Below are 27,409 nucleotides of genomic sequence, written 5' to 3'. Positions count from 1 at the left end.
AATCAAATTGTTCAACTGGTCAGAATATTGAACAAATTGTTCAGTCAAAATGTGAAAGTGCAAGGTAATAAAATAAAATATACTTACAATCCTATAAGACTTTAACTCCACTTTATTGATGGTATTACTAAATCAGTCTATCAATCTGTATAGTTATATTATAGCCATTACCATACTAAAGGTGAACTGTTTTATTTTTAATTGCTATAAAAAATGTCCAAATTAAGCTTTTATATAGTTTTTCTTTCGAAAAGTATTCCTTATTCATAAGAATCATACATTATGTGAATAAAAACATTTCATATTCAGTAAAATATTTGTGAAATTGCAATATGTTTGTAGGAAGGGGAGATAATCTTTTTTGGTTTCAAAAAATCTTTATTCAAAAGAATAGTATTTTAGGTTATCTCCACACGGAAACTTATCAATAGCATATTGTTATTTCACACATACTTTACTGAATATATGATGTATTATTTTAAATGATATATGATTCTTATAAATATAAAATCCTTTTTATTTTTAATTGCTATAAAAATGTCCAAACTAAGCTTTTATATAGTTTTTCTTTTGAAAAGGATTTTATATTTATAAATACTATTAATCAGGTTCTCTCACCTCTGTATTAAACTTAAGAAACTAATCCTTCAGAACTTTTTTACTCTTTTATTTAGATACAGTTATCTTGAATGATTAGGTCTGCCATATTGTTATGCAAGAACTTATATATAAGACACACAGATTTATTTCCTGAAGTGAAATTGTACTTTTTATATGGCCGCATAAAATATTTTGCACTGTATATGATGCTATCATGTCTTAGGGCATCAAGTGTCGGCGTGGTTGCTGGACAATAACTTAAGTTTTAGTGAATGGATCTCTATGAAACTTAACCAGAAAGGTTCAATACAACTAAAGGAAAGTTGAGATCGATATAGCACTTTATAGAACCAACAGTTTAGGAATTTTAGGCCAAAAAGAGGCCAAAAATAAGTATTTCTGCAGTTTCAGGACAATTACTTGTGTGTAAGTGTATCGATCTCTCTGAAATTGTACCACAAGTTTTCATATTACAAAGGGAAGGCTGGGATGGAATTTGGGGATAATTGCCCCAAAGGTTCAGGAATTCAGTGTCAAAAACGGGCCAAAAACAAATATTTTTCTAGTTTCCAGACAATAACTTTTGTGTAAGTGTATGGATCTTTCTGAAATTGTACTACATGTACTACATTGTAGGTGCCATACCACTAAGGGATGGCTAGGATTAAGTTTGGGGATAATAACTCCAAGGTCTAGTTTTAAAAAAAATGTTTTGGGGTTTTTTTTCTCATAATTTTGGAATTTTTTTTTCCTATATTTGTTTCCCCATTTTTCCACTGATTCTTTCTGATTTGTATATAAAGCAACACATACTAATATGACAGGAGATACACACCAAACTGGATGTGTAAATTATTATATATAACAGATTAACTAAGTATTGTGCAACAGCACAGTATTGAGCAATAGCAAGAAATCTTAAATCACAAAGTATTGCACAATAGCACAGTATTGTGCAATAAAAAGAAATTTTCAATTGCACATTATTGCGCAATAGCAAGACATCTTTAATAGCACAATATTGCACAATAGCAAGAAATTTTCAATTGAAAATTAATACCAATTTTTTAACCAATTCCAATGGGATTAGTTTAAAGTCTTTAATTTTTGGAGGTTTTAACCTTGTATTACTATTTTTAATATTGGACCCCACTTTTGAATTGGTCTACATTGATGTCCAAAGGGTCCAAAATTAAACTTTGTTTGATTAATTTCAACTAAAACATTTTGGTTTTTTTTATATGCTGAATCTGATTTTGGATATCAGACCATAATACTAGGTAAATTAAATGTCCCATTTCAAATTTTTATGATCTTTTACCACATTTATTTTTTGTCAGAAACCTATATTATGTCAAAAATTGATTACAATCTAAATTCAGACATAATCAACCTTGAATATTTAGTTCAAACTTACCCCAACTGTTCAGGGTTGAACCTTTGCCGTTGGATCAGGCTGCCCTCTGCAAACTATTTTATATTGAGTAAAAATGACTTATATCTAAAAACTATTAATTTAATTTCTGTTAAAATAGTATAACTCCATATAAAATTAAGTTTTGGGGGTAACAGTTATCGGTCTTGGGTCAATATTCAGTTCTTGTGAGTTCCCTAGAAATTGTGGTACCCTCCTATATAGTTGTGGACTTCTACATCATTTGGTCTCTGGTGGGGTGTTTTATCATTGAGTGTTTTACATTTGTCATTTTGGGGCATTTTTTGTGTGCTATGTGGTATGGATCTTGCTTGTGGAAGGCTGTAAGGTGCCCTATAGATGATACCTTTTACTTCATTTGGTCTCTGTTGGGGTGTTGTCTTATTGGCTATCATACCACATCTTCTTATCTTTATAGAACTGGAATCCAGATTCAGAAGGTTCCAGTAAGGAAGGAAGTAGTGATTATGATAATGATGATGATAAGGAGGGGAGTGATGATGATGATGATGAGGAGGAGGAGGCGGAGGAGGTGGCTGATGAGGAAAAGGAAAAGGAAATAAAAGAACTTTGTGATATGGAAGTAGCAGAAACTGATAGTGATGAAGAAGACAAGAATGATGTTAGTAAAAATAATAGTACTGGGAAGTCATTTATATTCAGGGTAATCACATGTTGGGGATTTTGTGGGAAATTAAACCATAATTTGTTAATGTTCAACGGATTGTAAATTATATAATTATTTGTCATGACAGAGAAATGCTATGTACATGACTTTTTGTTTACATACTTTCTTGTAGGAACCACCAGTAGGGGTTAAAAAACCTCATAGGTATACACCTGGAACTGTGGCTCTGAGGGAAATCAGACGTTATAAGAAAGATACATATAGAGATACAGAGGACAGGAGGTACATGTATAAAACTACTAATTATACCCCAACGCAACGAAGTTGCGAAGGGTATAATGTTTTTGACCCGTCCGTCCGTCAGTCCTGTTTCTTGTCATCGCAACTCCTCTCAAACCACATGACAGAATTTCACGAAACCTTTTCAGATAATAAGGACATACTATGTAGTTGTGCATATCGACGGGAAATTGCTATTCAATTTTTTTTCTTGGAGTTACGCCCCTTTGAACTTATTTACTTTAATGTACTTCTGCAACAGTTTGTCATCGCAACTCCTCTCAAACCACACAACAGAATTTCACGAAACCTTTTCAGATAATAAGGAAATACTATGTAGTTGTGCATATCTACGGGAAATTGCGATTCAATTTTATTTCTAGGAGTTACGCCCCTTTGAACTTATTTACTTTAATGTACTACTGCAACAGTTTGTCATCGCAACTCCTCTCAAACCACACAACAGAATTTCAAGAAATCTTTTTATATGAAAAGGACATATTATGTAGTTGTGCATATCGACGGGAAATTACGATTCAATTTTATTTCTAGGAGTTACCCCCCTTTGAACTTATTTGCTTCAATGTACTACTGCAACAGTTTGTCATCGCAACTCCTCTGAAACAACACAACAGAATTTCATTAAACTTTTCAGATAATAAGGACATACTATGTAGTTGTGCATATCGAGGGGAAATTACGATTCAATTTTATTTCTAGGAGTTACGCCCCTTTGAACTTATTTGCTTCAATGTACTTCTGCAACAGTTTGTCATCTCAACTCCTCTGAAAACACACAATAGAATTTCATGAAATTTTGTAGATAATAAGGACATACTATGTAGATGTGTATATTAACAGGAAATTATTATTCAATAATTTTTCTAATACAATTTTTTTTTCTTATACTTATTTAATTTCTCCAATGACATTTCTCCAATGACAATGTGGGGACGTGGGGTATGTGAGCGTGCTCACTAAGGTTCTTTAATTTTACTTCTTTTTTATATCACTTCCTTTCCACACCAGTGTTGTTTTTGGTTCTATTAATAGAAGAGAATGTGGTGAATATCCAAAACACGAAATCAGTACATGAACAGCATAAAACACAAAAAGCCTAATGGAAAAGGAACAGCACTTTCATTGCTGATCTTTTTGTCAAAGTCACTTTGAGGTCAAGCTTTGAATTGGGACACAAAATCTGAGTTAACTGCAAGTTTAAGACTGGCTCTATTTACTGGTTTCAGCAGAATTACTAAGATTTTTTTCAACCAGCTAGTGTGGTACTGTAAATTCAGAAATTATTGCGATGTTTTTATTATTGCGAAAAATGCGACAGGGTTATAACCGCAATAATTTAAACTCGCATTTATTCATTTTTTATATGAATGAAACAGGATTTTAAAAAATATCGCAAAAGTTAAAATCGCATTTCAGTCTCAAATGACAAAATCGCAATAATAAATGCACGCAATAATTTCTGAATTTACAGTATTGTTTTTATTACAGGCTTTTGATTTGGGACAGGCACATTAACTTGTTAGATGGCAAACCCTCCCAGTAATCTGGGAAAGTCATTGAAAGTGGTGCAACAGCACAACACAAAACAAATATACAAAACAATGAACAAAAAAAAATATAAACAGCAAAAAACAACACTGAGTATATTAAAAACCTTACAGATTAACCACAATTTCCCCATGATTTTCAACTCCTGTATAATATTTTTCAGCAAGCTGGATGACTTTGCAGGTGAATTTCCAAGTCTTATGCCACCAGAAGTTACAATTGACGAGGAAAAGTTAAAACATTTGGAGGCTGAGGTAAGATACATTTATTCTTAAACTCTATTCAGTAGCTTTATCAAAAGTTTTTACAAGAGTTTTTCTCTGCATCTTGAAAGCTTTCGTATGAGAAGAATTATAAAATTTAGATCATATGGTGACCTGTATATTCATTGGGGCATGATAAAAACTTTTTTTTTCTTTTTTTCCAATTCCAGGAATATGGATATTCTATCACAAAATAGTTGTAATTGTTCAATTGTTTGTGTGTTAGTTGAAAAATTACTGGTTGTTCATGGAAACATAATGCAGGATTTAATTCTTTGTATAACAGTGACCATTATTTGTAACATGCAAATTAATACATGTCAACCCCAAGTTTGACAGGGGTATAACAATACCTAACCTGGACTTACCCTGGTAATCAGTAAAGTCTATTCTAAGAAAGGGGTATCCATTTCGTTGTATGAGATGTATGATTACGCAATTATGTATAAAAAAGAAGATGTGCTAGGATTGCCAATGAGACCACTCTTCACAAGAGACCAAATGACACAGAAATTAACAACTATAAGTCACTGTATGGCCTTTGTCGTAATTTCTGCTTCTTGCTATGTTTTGATATAGTTATAAAGCCAGCAAATACGAATATCTCATAAAACTAGTAAATGCACGGGGTAATAAATAAATACGGACGTCAAATCTGTTGTCTGCTCTCTCTCATCATTGGTAGCGTGAATAACTAGTCAATAGTAAAAATGATACTTTTATTAAACAGGCTACAGCCGATATATTTCCATAAAAGTACAAAATTCCAACAATAATATATAATAAACATACGGGTCGAAGATACTTAAATATTAATCTTTCTCATGTATTTTCGTACGGGTCAACTGGGATTATCTTAAATATTACAATGATAATTACGGTAAATAAATGCAAGGCATACAGCTAATGCGCTGCTTCTTACCTCTAGGACCCCCCGGGATGAGCCTTGCTGCAAGCCAAACGTAAACACAGCAAAGACTAACGAACGTGACGTTGCACTGGTCTTTATTTCAAATTACCGGAAGTAAATCTTCTAAGCAGGAAGAAAAACATAACGTAATATGCTTACATAAAATATAGGAGTCCTCGACTCAAAATGCTTATAATAATACAATCTTATAAATAAACATATCTAGACATATTAATTCTTCCAGTTAAGAACTCATAAATGTACACTTTTGGGTTCACGCTTAAAATATTGACCCAACGGTAACGTTCTGAACAATGCATGACAAAGTTGCGCCATATACGACGTTATCGATACAGCTAATAACATAAAGTAAAACGTACGTTAATTACTCATTCAATATACTAAATACTAGAAATAACTTCTGACAACTTATATAAACTCTCTTAATACAATAATAACAATATTCCTTTACTTGGAAATAACCAAAACACACATTTACAACAGCCTTCAATGATGAGCAAAGCAGATACCGCATAGTCAGCTATAAAAGGCCCCGAAATGACAATGTAAAACAATTTTAACGTGTCTATTTAAATGAATTACATCTGTTGAAAGGTTGCACCACTATCTGGCAGTTGAAAAACCTTTTGTTGCTTGTTACAGGCAAACAATTTTGTCATTATAATCTCCCTTTTCAAGTCACAGTTGGAATTTCAAGCCCAACTCTAAGGCTATATCCCAGTCTGAAGACATTTGGTTTTCAGCTAGGGAATAACTTGAATACAAGTGTATAGATATAGGAAGATGTGGTGTGAGTGCCAATGAGACAACTCTCCATACAAATAACAATTTAAAAAGTAAACCATTATAGGTTAAAGTACGGCCTTCAACACGGAGCCTTAGCTCACACCGAACAACAAGCTATGGATCTCTTGCATGGATCTCTATGATTAATGTGTTGTATATCTTATTTAGACAACAGCACCAAAAAAAAAACCTTAAATAACATGGACATTTTTAGAATAAAACTTTCACAAATTGAGTCTTAAAAAAGTAATGTCCATTTTGATCTAAGGAGTTAAAATGGTATCCTGTGTGATCTTGTCAGATTAATGCTTTTCTGATTGTTTTAAATGTCTCTCCTTTTATAAAACAGATAAGAAAATCTATGATAATGAATTAAAGTTTTCTTGAACGTTGTCTGTATTTCCAAACCAATTGTAAATTAATTTTGAGATAAATATCTTTTTACTTTTTTTCAGTATTTTAGCAGTGACTTACCTCCCTTGCCACCAGATGACAGTGATTTAGACAGCAATCTCTCTATTAAAGATACTGCTGGTAAATATTACACTGCAGTCGCTGTTAACAGTAATGTTAATACAATAAACAAGTATTATGCTCCAGATTTTGACCCTTCATTTAAACCGAATGAGAAGTCTAAAACAGTACAATCTCAGTTGGTGGTGGATATTCAACCTTATCCAATTAATCTATCTACATCCATGTATGAAGCAGACAATATACCAAGTACTCAACCTACACTTCTAGACTACAATTCATATACAGCAGGTAGCCTAACTGGACCAAATCACTTACCACAACCTCTAAGCTATAGCCAGGCTTTCTCTGGGTGTCAACCAATATGGCCACATTATAGGCCAACATCACCATTTTACGAGCCTACAAGTCCTGCTGTCCCAAAGTTTCAACCAACATGGCAAAGTTATAGTCCAATTAGCTTACCACAATCTTTAGGCTCTAGCCAGGCTATCCAAAAGAATCAACAGACATTGGGAAGTTATAGTCCAATTAACTTACCACAATCTTTAAGCTCAAGCCATCCTATCCCAGAGTATCAACCGACATCACCAAGTTATAGTCCAACATCACCATCTTTCGAACCAACAAGTTTTGCCATTGTAAGATCACATAGAATGAAATCAAACAAGGTTGAAAGATCTACTGTAAAAGCATCTGAATATATTCAAAATCAAGATGGGAATATGTCTCACTATGATCCTAAAACTAGCAAAATGAAAGAAACAGTGGTAAAACGTAGTGTTAGAGGAAGGGGAGGAGGAAGTAGTGTAAGGGGATGGGGCAGAGGAAGAGGTGTTAGAGGAAGGGGAGGATGGAGAAGTGTTAGAGGAAGGACAGAAGAAGGTAGCGATGGAAGAGGAGGAGAAAGCTGGAGAGGCCAGGAATGCACTGGTCAAGGGCCAAGAGGTCATATTCAGAGTGGCTGGAATCAGAAAGATGATATAAGAGCGATGGAAAGAAAAGAAGAGCAAAGAAGTCATAGAAGATTTGATGAACATTTAGATAAGAGAGAGTCTGATAAATCGAAATCTAAGAGTATATCACCTCCAAACAGAAGACATAGAAGATCAGGAAAACGATCGCCTCCTTACAGAAGACAAAGTAGATCTAGAAGACGATCGCCTTCTTTCAGAAGTGCTAGCAGATCTAGAAGTAGATCAAGCTCTTACAGGAGACCCAGTAGATCTAGAAGTAGATCTTACAGGAGACTCAGTAGATCTAGAGATAGATCATCTCCCTTGAGAAGACATAGGAGATCTAGAAGTAGATCCCCACCTTACAAAAGATATACTAGATCTAGGAGTAGATCCCCACCTTACAAAAGATATAGTAGATCTAGGAGTAGATCAAGACGTAACAGAAGAAATAACAGATCAAGAAGTAGATCACACCCCAACAGAAGAAGAAGCAGATCTAGAAAATCTTTGAGTTCAAAGAGAAGGCTTTCTAGATCAATAAGTAAAGAAAGAGATCGAGATCGAGATAAAGGAGAGGGTGGCAACATCAGTACCAGTAGCCATGATAGGCAGCTTGCTAGATCTAGAAGTAAACAATCAAGTCATGTGATGTCCAGAAGGAGAAGATTTTCAGGGTCAAAAAGTAGGAGAAGGTCATCAAGCACAACCTCTTCAAGGTCAACAAGGAGAAGTTCAAGATTAATGAGCAGAAGTTTATCAAGGTCACCAAAAAAGAAATCAAGAAGAAATTCAGGAAACTTAAGTAAAGTGACACAAGTGACTAGCAGAAGTATCTCAAGGTCAAAATCCAGAACAAGACAATCATCAAGATGGTCAGAACTTTCACCTTCAAGATCTGATAAAATATGGAGCTCAAGATTGGAGATGTTGGCAAAATCTGATTATGATGGCTATATGAAAGCAAAGAGTGATTTGATTTCTTATGAAAATACTAGTCCATCACCTTTTAGAGACAATATATCAAAACGTAGAACAGAAGATGAGAGAAAAAAGCAGGGACATGTATCTTCTGATCAGGACATAACTGAAGGTAACTAAATGTTTACTACAGAAAAAAGTAAACTCACAAAACAACTGAACTTGGAGGAAAATTCAAAACAAAGACTCCCTTATCAAATGACAAAATCAACAGCTCATACACATCAAACAAATGGATAACAACTGTCATAGTCCTGACACGGTACAGGCATTTTCTTATTTAGAAAATGGTGGATAAAACCTGGTTTTATAGCTAGTTAAACCTCTCACTAGTGTGACAGTCACTGAAAATTCCATCATATTGACAATGATAAGTAAACAAACAAAAAGAACTTTTTTTTTCATTTAGTTACAATTGCAGGGTGTATCACCAATTAAGTTGGATGATATGTAATTTGATAAAAAAAAAAAAACTAATTTTAACACTCCTTCAGACAAAGCTGACCATGGACTATATGTACTATCTATGTTAAATCTTATGGTTCTCAAGTTTCTAAATAGAGGTGTACCCCATAAAACGCTCCAAACAAACCATGTTAGTTCTTTTAAATTTAAATTTTAATAGAATATGCATGTTAGAATGTGAACATTGGGTTTCAGAGTAAATTATGTCATGAAAGTGCAAATAACTCAATTTTTGAGTGTCTAACTATTATTGCATATACAACAAGGAAGACTAAGAGAATTACAGTACAAACATAATGAAACACTGCAACTTTAACTGCATAGGATTTTTCATGACATGTTAGGCCACACCAATTTAATGCTCTACAGATTTTTGGACTCCAAAAAATTTGGGTGAGCGAGCGATTAGAAAATATTTATAAAAAAACATTTAATTTGCAACTTTTTGAGGCGAAGCTTGAAAAGTAAAGGCAAGCGATTATAATTTTTTTTTTTGTAAACATAAAATAGTAGGTTTTGACAATATTAAAACTTGATTTATCACTTGTACTCTGACATTTCTTTAATTTATGAAGTGTTTTTTCCCTGTTCACCAAGAAATAAATGAATAATTAGATGTGGTATATGTATATGTGTGCCAATGAGACAGTTCTCCATCCAAGTCATCATCAGGTTGGGAACAACCCCTCAATGTTATAAAATATCCCTTTAATGAGGGGTCAATATAAGTTATAATATATTTTTTTGTAAACACTTTTTAGTACAAAAGGGCTCATATTTTCCCAAAGAACTATATATCTATCTGGTATTAATGGTTAAAACATGTCCAACAATTTTGTAATATTCCTGGACTTTAGTGTTAACACATATATATCATTTAATTTTATATTATTCAAAATAAGTGGACCCCTCTTTTAGAAAATTTGTTTCAAATATGATGTATTTCTCCTCTTTTTAAGTAAAAATTCTATGCTTTTCCAAGGATTGGTATATTAGCACTATACAAATCCTTGTTTTTTTCTATCTTCTTTTCTACAAAAGTAAAATGACCCCTTGCCTGAGGGAGGGTTGTTCCCAACCTGATGATAACAAAATCAGGTCATAGTTCGGCCTTTTACACAGGGCTTTGACCCAGACCAAATAGCAAGCTATAAGGGACCCAAAAATTACTAGTGTACACAATTAAAAGAGGAAAACCAACAATCTAATTTATAAATACAAACGGAAAATACCACATCAACAAACGATAACTACTGAACAACAGGCCTCCTAATCAATCCAGCCAGGTGTATAAACATGCAACGGGTATGAATAGTTTTGTTCCGCCGGCATACAATATAATTGCAGTTGATGGCAACTCTTCTCCTTCAGAAGTTCTGCATACTTTATTCTAACAACGAACATTTTTTGATGGGGAATGTAAGTAACCAGGTAATGGGGTTTAATGTTTAATCAAATTTTTACACAGATATTTACAAAGTGTGGTGGGGTGCTTTATAGGTTTGAAATCATTAAATACAGGTAAGACTGTGATTTTAAAACAAGTGTTAATATCTTTTTTATAATATTTACAAAAAAAACGGTGTTGGAAATACTCATGATTACATTTCCGGATGCAGGAAGCGGGAATATAAAAAAACGAAAAAAAAATCTGTTTTGAAAAAAATAGGTGTGGGCGGGTCCGTTGAACAAGGAATTAAATTGGTGTGGCGTGGCCTTAGCCCATTTTGATAAATTACCAAAACACTTTATTGATTTAATACATATAGTTGTTAAAATATTTTTTCTTTGGGGTCTGATAGTATAAAGAGGTAAACCTTAATCTAGAAGCCATTAGAGCACTTATAGTTTGTCAAATTCATAGATAAACAAATATTACAATTAACTTTATTTTTCAGACACACCAAGGCACATTTTGGAAAAAAATAAAGTACCGGTAAGTGTTTTGTATGTCGCCTATGTAGCACATTTAGCACATTAGATAATGAATTCTTACTGGACATAAAGTATTCATTTTTACAGGATTTAAATATCCCTGAAAAGAATTTAAAATACTGTTACATAAAAAGTAACTGTACTTTGTTGTACATTTTTATTTTATTGAAACAATGAAGTATATTTTACAGAAATACCTGAAATAAAGATACTCTGGTCTTTTGTACCATAGCTCTACCAGTAAAGAAATCTGTTACTGTGAATTCATTATTATTCATTGGATACCAATTTTGGGGGGGGGTTTCATGGGTTCACGTTAATCACAAATTCAAATGTACAATGAATTAAAAATTAAGTAAGTAGAGATTGGCAAAAAATGAAATCAAATATCCACCAAAAAGCAAGTTTTCCTCAATCCATGAAAATGGATACTGACAAAAATAAATGAATCCACAGAAACAGCTTGTGCAAAATAAATTGAGTGAGTTGAAAGCCATGAAAATCCTAGGGACGGGAATATTGTTGTTGAATAAATAAAAAAAAAAGAAATACGTAACTATAGATTGGTTGGATTTAAAATCAACTGCTCTACTGGCATCAATTGATGTCCGTCAATTTTGTTTACTGTAAACCAACTTATTTTTGCATTCACCCTTTCTATTTTAGTTTGCAGCTATATTCAATTTCACGATTTTTCAAATTTTATACTTGATTTAAGTTCATAAGAAAAGATCAAAATTTTACATATTCGCAACAATTTATCATCTTTATATTGACTTTATTTTTCCATTTACAAAAGATGCAAAAAATAAATCAATCATAAAAAAAGTTTGTTTACAGTGGAACTTAAATTGCATAAACAACATAATTGTGTTAATTGCATTGATAATTGAACTGGTTTATATTATCTGGAAACTTTTGTGCAGAAAGGTCACTTGTTGTGATGTATTTAGTTATTTTTTTACATAATAGATATGAACAACCACCTTACCCCAAAAGAAAAACAAATCTTATATTTTGATATCCTTGAGTTAGAGCAAAATTCTAAATGCTTTTATATATTATATATTATGTCATTCTGATCTAGACATTTAAGAGATAGTTTGGATGCCTTAAACATGTAAACACTTTCATTTCATCATGATTTTCTAAATTTAGATTTGGAGGCTTGACAATGTAGGAGAAACGCACAGTTGTCCTCCACCTATGGAGAAACATATCATTATAAAGGTTAGTAACAAAAAGTTATGACCATAACCAACAAATTAGCAACTCGTTAACAATTAAGTTCAAACAATATACTGTAAATTCAGAAATTATAACATGCATTTATTATTGCGATTTTGTCATTTTAGACTAGAGTGCAATTTTAATTTTTGCGTTATTAAGAAAAGTCCTGTTTAATTCATATTAATGTTTTTTAAATGCAATTCAAATTATTGCGATTGTAACTCAGTCGCATTTTTTGCATTAATAAAAACATCGCAATAATTTCTGAATTTACAATAGCTAGCACAAACCATGACCATTGTCAATAAAGTAAGTAACCAATCAAACTGTCCACACTTTATAGCTAGCACAATAAAGGATGCTTAAACCATGACAATCATGACCATTGTCAATAAAGAAAGTAACCAATCAATCTGTCCACACTTTATAGCTAGCACAATAAAGGATGCTTAAACCATGACAATCATGACCATTGTCAATAAAGTAAGTAATCAATCAAACTGTCCACACTTTATAGCTAGCACAATAAGGGATGCTTAAACCATGACAATCATGACCATTGTCAATAAAGAAAGTAACCAATCAAACTGTCCACACTTTATAGCTAGCACAATAAGGGATGCTTAAACCATGACAATCATGACCATTGTCAATAAAGAAAGTAACCAATCAAACTGTCCACACTTTATAGCTAGCACAATAAGGGATGCTTAAACCATGACAATCATGACCATTGTCAATAAAGAAAGTAACCAATCAAACTGTCCACACTTTATAGGTAGCACAATAAGGGATGCTTAAACCATGACAATCATGACCATTGTCAATAAAGAAAGTAACCAATCAATCTGTCCACACTTTATAGCTAGCACAATAAAGGATGCTTAAACCATGACAATCATGACCATTGTCAATAAAGTAAGTAACCAATCAAACTGTCCACACTTTATAGCTAGCACAATAAAGGATGCTTAAACCATGACAATCATGACCATTGTCAATAAAGAAAGTAACCAATCAATCTGTCCACACTTTATAGCTAGCACAATAAAGGATGCTTAAACCATGACAATCATGACCATTGTCAATAAAGAAAGTAACCAATCAAACTGTCCACACTTTATAGCTAGCACAATAAAGGATGCTTAAACCATGACAATCATGACCATTGTCAATAAAGAAAGTAACCAATCAAACTGTCCACACTTTATAGCTAGCACAATAAGGGATGCTTAAACCATGACCATAGTCAATAACGTAAGCAACCAACTAACCAGTATCCACCTTATAGCTAGCACAATAAGGGATGGTGAAACCATGACCATAGTGAATAAAGTTAGTAACCAGCTAACCAGTATCCACCTTATAGCTAGCACAATAAGGGATGGTGAAACCATGACCATAGTGAATAACGTAAGTAACCAGCTAACCAGTATCCACCTTATAGCTAGCACAATAAGGGATGGTGAAACCATGACCATAGTGAATAACGTAAGTAACCAGCTAACCAGTATCCACCTTATAGCTAGCCCACCAAAGTGATGATTCAACAATAACATTGTCAGCAAAGTATGTAACAGTTAATCTGTCCACACTTTATAGCTAGTACAATAAGGGATGGTTAAACCATGACTGTTACTTATAATGTAAGTTACCAACAAAGCTGTCTACACCTTATAGCTACCACACCAAGAGATGCTTAAACCATGACCATTGTCAGCAATGTAAGTTACCAGTCAACCTGTATGCACTTGATGGCTAGCACACCAGGGGATGGTTAAACCATGACAATAACCAATAAAGTAAGATCAAAGTTAAAAATTTAGAATAAAGGAAAGTACTGTTACAAAAACTATATATATATAGCATATATGCATTAATCAATATGACTGTATACCTAATATAATGACACATATAAGCCAAAGACATTTAGAGGACAATATACAGTCTTCAGCAATTAATAGACAGCTGTCTTTAAAATTCTCACAGTTGCTTTTTGATTTTTCCTACCCAAAAACATATTTTATACACATTGCCATGTTTATTTAATGAATTTTGTAGCAAAATATCATTTTAGGTAAAGCCTTTGGTCAAATTTTAATTTTAATGACAATATCTCAAAATAACACTTTTTTTCTCAGTTTTGCGCTTATTTCTGTATTGATGCAAAAAGTACTGAACTCCAAGGAAAATTCAAAATGGATTGTCCTTAAAATTATTAAATGGCAAAATCTAAAACTCAGACACATCTAACAAATGAAAAACAGCTGTATATATATGAGAAAAAAATCAAAACTTTTAATACAGATATCTGTTCTAACAATTTTTTTATAAACATCTGTTCCATGTTATTTAGTAGATTTATGATACTTTTTAATTTTTCATTTCAAGAAGCCAAAAAGTGGCATATGGCTTATTAAATACTGCTTGACAGAGAAGGTTTTAAACAAGCCTGATAGTGACTTCAAATTACAGAAAACAATTTGACAACTAGTTCCTTATTGGTTTTCAGATGTAAAAGTACATTTTAAACGAATCATTTGAAATTAAGCAAAAAATTAAGTTGGATTGAACTGGTTTGATCTGGTCAATTTTCATCTGAAATTTTATACCCCACGGAAAGGTTTACCGTTATATGAGTTTTTTTTACCGAAAATTTTAGCACCACGGTGAAAAATTATACATCACGGCAAGAACGATACCACCACGGTAGAAAATTATACATCGCGGGTCCGTGGTCCTTTAAGGGCCTGGGGAGAACACTGAATTAACAACAAATTATTTCATAATAAGCTACAAAAAAAGGAAAAAAAGAGCCGCCAAGTATATATCCTAGGGAAGGTTTGAATTCTAAATCTTTTGTATTATAGTTCTGCTTAAATTATGTAACTTTTTATTATCTTAAGGAAATGATGTACTTGGGCCATATTTTTGCCTACATCTGATCTAAGTACAAATTAACAATGTTTTACATTGAGAATTCTATTTTTCACTGACAATCTCCTTTTCTTTCAGCTTCAGTCTTTAGGAATTGACAGTAATACTATAAAATTCCATACAGTTACAATGGAGTCTGATAAATATATATGTGTCAGAGAAGACAACCAGCTGATCATATTTAACATTGATAATCCCAAACATCCATACAGAATACCAGTACAGGCAGACTCCTGTATTGTCAATCCTAGAAAACAACATATTGTAGCAGTAAGATGTGAGTTTTTATGCCCCACCTACGACAGTAGAGGGGCATTATGTTTTCTGTTCTCTGGGTCCGTTTGTCCGTCCGTCTGTCTCACTTCAGGTTATAGTTTATGGTCAAGGTAGTTTTTGATGAAGTTGAAGTCCAATTAACTTGAAACTTAATACACATGTTCCCTATGATATGATCTTTCTAATTTTAATACCAAATTAGAGTTTTAACCCAAATTTCACAGTCTACTGAACATAGAAAATGATAGTGTGAGTGGGGCATCCATGTACTATGGACACATTCTTGTTAGATACTGTATAAGAGAGGCGAAAGGTACCAAAGGGATATTCAAACTCATATGTCCAAAAACAAACTAATCATGCCATGGCAAAAAATGAAAAAAAACAACCAAAGACAAACAACAGTACACAAAACACAACATAGTCCATCAGTTTTGCTGTTTCCTTTAAAGATTGAAAAAATACCAAGATGAATGTCAATTCCATGGTATTTCTCATTAAGATCTTTAGACTAAAGCTTTAAGGTGGCCACACAATGTTATTCATTCCCTTGTCAGTAGATATCAGTTGTATTATCCCATGTCCTCTTTGGTACATGTATCTTATATTTATAATTATTATAGTTGACTAAGTTTTTATTATACCCCCGCTTTAAAAAAGGGGGGGTATACTGTTTTACCTCTGTCTGTCCGTCCGTCTGTCAGTCCGTCCGTCCGTCAGTCAGTCCGTCCCATGAAACTTTCGTCACATTTTTCTCAGGAACTACACATCCACCCTTTCTGTAATTTGGTATCAACATTTATATATGTCAGCCATACCGTGAGATGCGTTTTCAGATTCATCACTTGACAACTTCCTGTTTACCGAACACTTGTCTGATTTTACACATGATAGCCAAGTTGAAAATTTTCGTCACATTTTTCTCAGGAACTACAATACAAGGATTTCTGAAATTTGGTTTCAGGATTTATATAAGTCAGCTATACCGTGTGATGCGTTTTCAGATTCATCACTCGACAACTTCCTGTTTACCGAACACTTCCATATTTTTACACTATTAATATTATCCACTTGTGGCGGGGGGGTATCATCAGTGAGCAGTAGCTCGCAGTTTCACTTGTTTGTTGAGTTTTATGCCAATTCTCATCAAATTTATATATATATTATACCAATGAATTTTATATACAGGTGGCAAAACTATACTGGTATATGATTTACATAACAACTCAGAGATAAAGGCTTATCAGATGGAGGAAGATGTCAAGTTTTGGACCTGGATTTCTGCTGATACAGTTGCCATGGTGACAGATAAATCAGTTTGTCTGTATAATCATTCAGGTAGCCAGTTATGAAATTTTGTTTATTATGACATTAATTTAGCAAGCACAGAGAGACATTATTCAATATGTAAATGAGAGGGGTAAGATATGGGGTCTTATCCTGAAAACATTGAGAACAATAAACGCCAAATCCCAGATTCTAATGAAAATAATGTGTCTGTTCCTGCATCATATTCTTATTATTGCAAACCAAATGAATCTTATCCACAGAACCATCTCCTATTGGTCAATCTAGTTAAACTTTAGTAAGTTTTATTGTCCCATTGAATAAATACAATAGCTATTGTTTTCTGTATAGTTTATTCAATGGTATCTTTAAAAATCCATCACTCATTGATCTTCTGAAAGATGAAAATACATGTTTTTACTCACAAAACTGCATGTAATGTTGTATTTATCCAATATCAATAATGTATTATCAATCTATTATCAGTTCAACGTAAACAGTGATTCAATAATTAAAAAGTTGAAAATTTCTAACATATATAACATAATTTGTATCAAACTATTTAGTTCCTCACTGCAGACATTACAGATATAGAAAATTGTTCCTTCCTGTCGGGCTTTAAATTTTAGCACCTAGTACTTCAAAATTTGAAAAAAAGAATAACATTCCTTCACTGTTTTTACAGATGGCAGAGAACCACAGAAACTTTATGACCATAATAGAACGTTGAACAACTGTCAGGTGGTTGGATATAAGATGGACCCTGATGGACACTGGTCAGCCTTAACATGGATATTGAAACAGGTCATAAAGTAAAGAAGATATAACAAAAAATGAAGTGTTGACAAAAATAAAGCTTCCATGTAGGCTACAGGGGGAATGCATGTTACATATTCATAGAGGAAAATGAATAAACAATTGAATAATTTATCATTTATCTACTGTAAATTCAGAAATTATTGAGTGCATTTACAATTGAAATATTTGAAGAATGAACAAAAATGTGAGATTAATTATAGCGATTTCTGGAGAAGCTGCTGACAGATAAAATGTATTAAATATCAGATTTCTGGAGAAGCTACATACAGATATAATGTATTAAATATCAGAATGCAGGTTGTTATTATTGCAATACTCATCCAGTTGCATTATTCACATTACATGTATAATAAAAAAACTCACAATTATTTTGCAATCATACCAAATCTTCTTATTTTCATTTTGGTAGATCTAATAAAATCAAAATGTTTGTAGGGCAGTCATGACATATTCATATAAAAAAAAGATTATTGCTTTACATACTATGGATTCAAATAGTTTTGTGGGTACCAATTTTCATGGATTAAGGAAAAGTTACATATTTGTGAATATTTAATCTAACGGTTTTGCAAAAGCCTATAAAAAATTTGATATAGTTATACATTTTAAAAAATTCATGGTTCACCTGTACCCACAAAACCCACAAAAATTGTTATCCAACGAATAATAATGAATCCACAGTATGTTTCATGTAGTTTAAAATTAGCCGAAAAATGTTATAGAAATGTAAGGTCAATGTATAATTATTTACCTTATAATTACAGGAGGATAGAGTGATTGGTTTCACACAACTGTACTCCGTACAGAGCTGCATCAAGCGACTGTTTGACAGTCACACAGCAACCTTTACTAAGCTGACAGTGGATAATAATCCAGCTCCCTCTATACTATTGTTATATGCCGTACGGGAGGACTATGGTGGCAAGGTATATATGATAGAACCTTGTGAACATGCTGATAAAATGAGGCATATTTTTATTTCTGATGCCCCCGTCGTAGCTGAGAGGGCATGCAGTTTTACCCTTGTCCATTTGTATATCCAGAAATTGGTTTCTGTTCTCAAACTTATGTTTGCCTCAACCAAATGTGATGACACTTAAACACAATACTCATTATCACAAAACACAGATCAGGTTTGAATTTTTGTGGTGTCACTATTACCGCTCTAAAGTTATGCCTGTTTACAAATGGAAAAACTACTTATTTTTTGTTTCTGTTCTCTAACATAAGATTGCCACAACCAAATGTTATGAAACTTTAACACAATGCTTGTTATATTACAACTCAGATATATATCATGAAAAGAAATAAGATATATTTTTTTAAATGATTTGTACTGATTTTTCATTTTCCAAATTTATTTCCAGCTTCACATACAAGAAGTAGGTCAACCCTGTCATGGTAACCAGCCTTTTACAACTAGAATTGTTGATGTTGATTTCACAGACAAAGATGACTTTCCTATTGCAATAGAGGTAAAACTATCTGATATATTTGATGAAACGTGTCCTGTTTTCCATTGAAAGAGACACCAATAATCCAAAAAGGAGTGCTGCCAAAATGTCTTGCTAAATATGTATGGCAATTAAACTGACCATTTAATATATGCAGAATTATTTCATTTGAGATCATCTGGTCAAAAATTAAATGATGAGTTTTTGCCATCAATTGGAATTTGTTAACTGTAAAATTATGGGAAAAAAACATATAATAGATAGAGAAAATCTGATTGGAAAAATTTTATGAATATGTCAACATATCTTTACCTACAATCTTTTTGGACCTAAATTATCAGATATCTCCTTTGAGTCTCTTGTTTTATTTTATATTATATAGGTTATAAATATTTTATTATGTTTGCAATTATTAACATAATTATAATTATTATTGTAGGTTAACATAAAGCATAGGATGGCCTTCCTGATAACAAAAATGGGTTATGTACATCTTTACATGATAGAAACAGGGAGACTTCTCTATACAATGAGGATAAGTGATTCTACAGTGTTTGTTACAGCTCCTCGGGGGGAAGGATTTCTGGCTGTCAATCAGGTTGGATGGGTGAGTCATATAAGGCATATTAAATATTATACTAACTAAAGGTAATTCAAAAACATTTTAACTTCTAAAGTACTTTTGTATGACCCTTCCCCTATAGGAATGAGCATTAAGTGTCACCCTTGACCATTTGCCTGTCTTTCTTTCCTTCCCATTTTCTTTTCCGCACTCTTACTTCAGTTTTACTCATTCAAATTTTATAAGTTCATACACAATGCTAACAACCTAAACTTACAGACAGAGCTCAAATGTGGACAGTGAATCACTTACATTTCTAGAGTTATGCTCCTTTATAACTTTGAAGATGGCAAATGTTTTCATTTCCACACACTACAATGGTGCTACTAGCCCTTGCCTACACATATCTTGTATATATCATATTCTTTTTATGCCCCATTTATTATGCCTCATTTATGGGCATTTTGTTTTCTGGTCTGTGCGTCCGTCTATTCGTTCGTCCGTTCGTTAGTCCATCCGTCTGTCCCACTTCAGGTTAAAGTTTTTGGTCGAGGTAGTTTTTGATGAAGTTGAAGTCCAATCAACTTGAAACTCAGTACACATGTTCCCTATGATATGATCTTTCTAATTTAAATGCCAAATTAGAGATTTTTCCCATTTTCACAGTCCACTGAACATAGAAAATGATAGTGCAGGTACTGGAACACATTCTTGTTACTATTTAACCCAATTTCAATGGGGGAGGCATGTCACTGTGTAACAAAATATGAATTAAAGTAGAAAAAGGTGACATATTTCTAGAAAAATGGACTAAAATAGAAGTTGAATTAAAAATATAATAGTAGCAATTCATACACATTAGATTTTGTCAAACAATTGAATTTTATAAATACACCTTTTACAGGGCTGTTCATTGAGGTTACTGGCTTTAATACTTTTTGTTCATTACTAGAAAATCCTGGGAAATGATTTTGTCCACATCCATGCTGTTTGCAAATTTTTATACTCAAATGAAAGTTAAAGGGGCACTAGCTGTCAAATTCATGTTCACTGATTTGACTCAAATTCTCATGTTTGATTTATAACAATGTAAAACATTCATCCAAATTATTGAAAGTCTAAAAATAAACAATTTACAGAGTATGGTCTCGATAATATGTAGCTTCATTTCCTGTGTATTTTAGTCTAGACGTCATCTAATTAACTATTGATTCAACCTCTGAAAACCTCCAATGACCATATAAGGTATATAAACATAAATATAGATATAAATAGTTTAAGCTGACTGGGGCAATTGGATTTTTCTAGGTCTATTTAATTTCCTATTATAGATTAAAAATACATGTTAATCATCGTTTTTACATGTATAAGAATGATTTTTTGTCTATCGAATCAGTCAATCTGGTCTGGTTGAAAAAGATGTACCTTCATTCGTAAAGTAATTTTTTGATTTGTTACTTTAAGGTAATGTCAGTTGACATCAAAGAGGACAAGCTAGAAGCAAACCTACCAGAAAAAGTAACTAGTACTATGGGACCAGCTAAAGAACAGTTCCTGAGGCAATTTAAGGTAATGACATGCCAACTTAATTACAGTCATATTAAATAAGAATCATATTTACCACCAAATGTAATCTATTATTGATGGGTGACATGCTAAAGAACAACTAAACATTACATATGTAAACCAGATGGAGGTAAATTCTGCTGTCCTTATGACAATGTATAACTTAACTTTCATTGTTATACTACCTCCTTGGTGGTCTAGTGGTAGCAGGCTCTAGATCTCCTCAAATGCAGGAGTTCATAGGTATTTACTGCTTCTCCACTACACAAGAGCCGTTCAGGAGTTAGAGAAAAGTCTGGTTATTGAGATATGTCTTGCTGCAGACTGTTATCTTGTGTACAAGCATGTTAATATCTGGCTCTGCATGAGGGGTTAAATTAATATCTCATCATCATGTTCCTGTCCTGAATATGCATTTAATTTTCCACTTGACATTAACCAGCCATGAATCTATCTTATTCAAACTAACAGCATCCCAAATATTACTCACAGATCCCTTCTTTTCTTTTCATAAATTTGATATATATAGTTTAAAAAGCCATATCTCAAATCTTATAAAAATCTTGTTTCTATTTTATAGTTTTTGAAAAAAGAAAGGTACCAATGTTAAATGTTTGAAAAATTTAGTGAGAATCAATTCCTGCCAAATGTTCAATGGGTTTATATCTTATAAACAAGGATGACAGATTTGTAACTTTTGTTAGTTCTGTTATTTACATTACTTATTTTACTATCACTATATTACAGTCTCAAAAAAAGCATGTTATTATGAAAGAGAGGAGCAAAACATCCTTATTTGAGTTAATCTGTCTGCTATCTATATTTCATCCTATCATTAACTTCACTTTAACACCGTGACCTGGGACTACTATGTTAAACTAGTCTCAAAAGGAAGCAGGACAAATCGCCCCACTGGCAAATAGCCCCACATCAAATCGCCCCACTGGCAAATAGCCCCACATCAAATTACCCCACTGGCAAATAGCCCCACATCAAATCGCCCCACTGGCAAATAGCCCCACATCAAATTACCCCACTGGCAAATAGCCCCACATCAAATCGCCCCACTGGCAAATAGCCCCACATCAAATCACCCCACTGGCAAATAGCCCCACATCAAATCGCCCCACTGGCAAATAGCCCCACATCAAATCGCCCCACTGGCAAATCACCCCACACTAAATCGCCCCACTTTTTTACCAACTCACCTGACTTGTGAAAAGGGTTAAATCCTGTTATCTTTTCTCCTGCCAACTCGCCCCACGAAACATCCGCCAACAGTGGCATTGACCAAATGTTGTAAATAGTTATCAAAGGTACCAGGATTATAATTTAATATGACAGGAGCATGTTTCGTCTACATTATTAGACTCATCAGTGACACTCAGATCAAAATAGTTATAAAGCCAAACAAGTACAAAGTTGAAGAGCATTGAGGACCCAAAATTCCAAAAAGTTGTGCCAAATATGACTAAGGTAATCTATTCCTAAGATAAGAAATCCTTAGTTTTTCAAAAAATTTAAAGTTTTGTCAACAGCAAATTAATTAAAATGACCATATAATGACCATGTAATTGATACAGCTCCCAACATTTGCTTTATTGAAAATACAAAAAAGCGAGACATATCTCTGTGATAACAGTTTATACCGTAATTATTTATTGAAAATTTGGGGTTTTTTTAATCCTGAAACTATATATATATAAAGTGACTTCTCAGTGATAATGTATTCACATATCAAATACATAATTGATCAGATGATTATGGCCCTTTTTCGTTGTAGGAAACTAAAAGAGAAATAACAGAAAATAAAGAAAACAAAGGTATTGATAATATAACAATTAATATAGAGGTACAAGAATTATACGCAATATATAACTTAAAGAAACTTGTTATGATGGATGTAGACTTGCATGTGTATCAATAATGCAAAAGGGTCTTGACAATGAGTTTCTTTTTGCCAATGACCATGTATTGAATTCCATTGAAAAAAATAAATAATTTTGTATCTTTGATTTCATACAACAATTGGTTTTGTCAACACATTGTTGTACGACGTTACAAATTCAAAACAGATTGAGAATGCGTCAGAAAAACTTTGAGGTCCTTCCATTTTCTACTTTATTTCCATTAAAAAGCCTATGTAATTAAAAGAATAATTGATCCAAAAAGTAAGGAGCTCCCAAGCAGTGACCAATCATAAGAAAATGAGCGAGTTTAGAGATTTATTTTTAGTTAGATTTATTCAGAAATTACTGCAATGTTTTTAGTATTATCAAATTTTCACAGGATAGGTTTTCTCAAAAATTATATAGCTCTTGAATTTTGATAGTGAGGAATTAACAATTTTTCAATAATCCTAAAAATGTTCCCATCAATGCTCATAAAAGAACATTTTTTATAGATAATTTTATTTTTGATAATATTTAATCCATTTGTGTATCTTATATTTTTTATGAGGAATTAACAATTTTTCAATAATCCTAAAAATGTTCCCATCAATGCTCATAAAAGAACATTTTTTATAGATAATTTTATTTTTGATAATATTTAATCCATTTGTGTATCTTATATTTTTTACATTTTTTTTCCATTATTTACAGACCCATCAGACTTGGGAGGAATATGGCAAGGACTTGTTAGGGTGAAGAAGAGATTGTCACTGATGGATGCATTACCTCCCTTATATGAGGTTAGCTAAGTTAAATTACCTTCCCTGCATGAATAGTTTTTTGATAAATAAAGATTTACAAGTACAAGATTTATGCTTGGTGTCATCCCGTGTCTAGTGTATATTTTTGCATGAAATGCTTAGAACCTGTGTGAAACTTATTTGAGAACAAATTGCAAGAACTTCAGGATACTTTGGGACTGTATTTGTGATGATTAATAATAAATCATTTCAACATTCAAGACTACAATTAGTATCAAAGCCAGTCACTCTCTCTTGACTACATTTTATAATATACCCATTCATTTTTGGAAAGGTCAGCAAATTGAGATGCAAATTGATTTTACAGGGTGAATTTTACAACTTGACACCATATCTTCGGTTTTCTGTATATACACATTAATATTATAAATTTTTAGCAGCATGCATGTGTCTTATGGCTGATATTTATTATGTTTTTTTTAATACACAGAAAAAATAAGATAATCTGTTAAAGTGCTATTTCTGGTCTCATCTTGGTTTGATTCCTGCTTTATAGGGTTTACACTTGATTATAGTTGAAGTTTGATAATAATGTGACATCGCTGACAATTTTACAACTTGATACCAGATCTATGTAACATAATAGATATAAGTAGATGTGGTATGGGTGCCAATGAGACAACACTCCATCCAAGTTACAATTTGTAAAAGTAAACAATGTGCCTGTCCCAAGTCAGGAGCCTGTAATTCAGTGGTTGTCGTTTGTTTATGTGTTACATATTTGTTTTTCGTTCATTTTTTTACATAAATAAGGCCGTTAGTTTTCTCGTTTGAATTGTTTTACATTGTCTTATAGGGGCCTATTATAGCTGACTATGCGGTATGGGCTTTGCTCATTGTTGAAGGCCGTACGGTGACCTATAGTTGTTAATGTCTGTGTCATTTTGGTCTTTTGTGAATAGTTGTCTCATTGGCAATCATACCACATCTTCTTTTTTATACATTATAGGTCAAAGTATGGTCTTCAACAGAAACATGTTTGGTTTCACATATAATAATCATAAATGTATTTAATTTTACAAGAACAATTTTAAAACTTAGAGACCAGACCTATGTATTAACATGTTGAGTTTCACACCTTATATACATTTTATTTAATTTTCCAGGGACAATTTTACAACTTGACACCCGATCTATGTGACATGTTGGGTTTATCATACAATAGAATACATGACATTCTCAAGTTACAAGGACTTTATTCCTTAGGTAAGAATAACACATTTTATTATCCTGAAAATGGAATATTGTGAATCAAATTCATGACATAAAATTCCTTTGATATCCTTGATAAAACAAAGTGAAAGAAAACTAAAACAGACAGCTTAAATAATTCCTCATCTCACAACTAAGAGCATTCATAGCTTACACACCATTACAAGTTAAATTACCCCTAGCACTGGTTTGATCATGATTTGCTGCATGTCAAGTAAATACAGAGCATATATCTTTTCATGATAGATTTGTATGCCCCACCTACGATAGTAGAGGGGCATTATGTTTTCTGGTCTGTGCCTCCGTTCGTTCATCCGTCCGTCTGTGCGTCCGTTCGCTTCAGGTTGAAGTTTTGGTCAAGGTAGTTTTTGAAGAAGTTGAAGTCCAATCAACTTGAAACTTAGTACACATGTTCCCCATGATATGATCTTTCTAATTTTAATGCCAAATTATAGTTTTGACCCCAATTTCATGGTCACCTGAACATAGAAAATGATAGTGCAAAGTTCAGGTTAAAGTTTTTGGTCAAGGTAGTTTTTGATAAAGTTAAAGTTACATCAACTTGAAACTTAGTACACATGTTCCCTATGATATGATCTTTGTAATTATAATTCCAAATTATAAGTTTGACCACAATTTCACGGTCCACTGAACATATAAAATGATAGTGCGAGTGGGGCATCCGTGTACTATGGACACATTCTTGTTTTAAATTATTTTCATGTCTTATATTCATACCTACTATCTACTTCAGGTTTCTTGTGTTTTATATTTGTAAAATTTTCTATTTGAAAATAGTCCACTGTAGGTTTGGACAAACATTCAGTTCAGCCTATCCTGTTATGTGAGTCCTCTGCACATTTTCATATAGAATTAAAGCAAACAATATTAGCTCTTAAAAGTATATATATTAAAACCCAGTTTAGGTGTTGACCCAGCTGTCCAATGAATAAAATTGAGAATGGAAATGGAAATGGAGAATGAGTCAAAGAGACAACAACCCGACCATAGAGCAGACAACAGCCAAAGGCCACCAATGGGTCTTCAATGCAGCGATAAACTCCTGCACCCGGAGGAGTCCTTCAGCTGGCCCCTAAACAAATATGTTACTAGTTCAGTGATTATGGACGTCATACTAAACTCCGAATTATACACAAGAAACTAAAATTAAAAATTAAAATCATACAAGACTAACAAAGGCCAGAGGCTCACATATTGTAGACTTGTCATATATGAATAGGTTTTATTACTGACATTTCAGCATTTGGATCATACTATCATAATAACATGTGTCAACAGTTTAGTCTTTGCTTTTAAGATTTGAATTTAGTTTTTATATCTTTTTGCAGGTATCAGTGTGCAGTTACTAGCAGAAAGAGTCCTGGCATCAATCTTAATCTTTATATTCTTAATAAATGAATATGCAATTATAGACAAGACTATGATCCCAGATGCCATGATTATCCATGATGCATCTGATCATGCTGTCGACTTCATAATCCTGTACAAAGGAAAATCTCAAAATGTGAAACTTGTAAAGAAAGAACTTGTTATTGTTTATAAGTGGTTGTTACAAATGAAAAAGGAACACTCAAATCTCATCAGGGATTTAGAACTAGGGAACAGTGTGGAAGATTTCTTACGTAATTTGTATTTTGCATGTAAAATTTAAATGTAATCCATGCAGTAAAAAATGAAATGACCAGAGGAGTTTAAAAGACATGTGCAATTATGATTGATTGATTGATGTTTGTTTTACGCCACCTTAGCACAAAATGGCTACACTGCTGCCATTTGCAGTTATGATGCATACAAAAAGAGTACTAATAGTTAATAAAAATACATTGCTGCATCCTTAAGATAATCAACTTCATAAATGTTTTGTCTGAATATTTTCTACTTCTGTAGTATTGTAATAATAACTGTAACATTTTTGAGTGATTTATATTTAATTCTGTGATATGTACAGTACATGATACATGTGATATGTGATTCTATATTATTTATACATTAATACATTGAAATATGATCTTTAAATGAAAAAACAGTTA

At 32.7% G+C, this 27,409-nt stretch overlaps 1 protein-coding gene across 1 annotated transcript; it reads left to right on the top strand.

The window, feature by feature from the left end:
• Window positions 1-1,417: 1,417 nt before the first annotated feature.
• Window positions 1,418-27,409, top strand: LOC143077023 (uncharacterized). The gene is made up of 18 exons (XM_076252912.1): window positions 1,418-1,447; window positions 2,454-2,657; window positions 2,836-2,945; window positions 4,675-4,765; window positions 6,947-9,014; window positions 11,266-11,303; window positions 12,461-12,532; window positions 15,548-15,746; window positions 16,934-17,083; window positions 17,718-17,836; window positions 18,616-18,777; window positions 19,219-19,326; window positions 19,745-19,912; window positions 21,332-21,436; window positions 23,217-23,256; window positions 24,037-24,125; window positions 25,253-25,352; window positions 26,708-27,409. The coding sequence occupies exons 1-18, from the start codon at window positions 1,418-1,420 to the stop codon at window positions 27,028-27,030; spliced, it is 4,176 nt and encodes a 1,391-aa protein (XP_076109027.1). The 3' UTR covers window positions 27,031-27,409.

Source organism: Mytilus galloprovincialis, chromosome 5, assembly GCF_965363235.1.
Source record: "Mytilus galloprovincialis chromosome 5, xbMytGall1.hap1.1, whole genome shotgun sequence".
In the NCBI taxonomy this organism is placed as follows: domain Eukaryota; kingdom Metazoa; phylum Mollusca; class Bivalvia; order Mytilida; family Mytilidae; genus Mytilus; species Mytilus galloprovincialis.
This window is presented reverse-complemented; position numbering and strand designations above follow the sequence as displayed.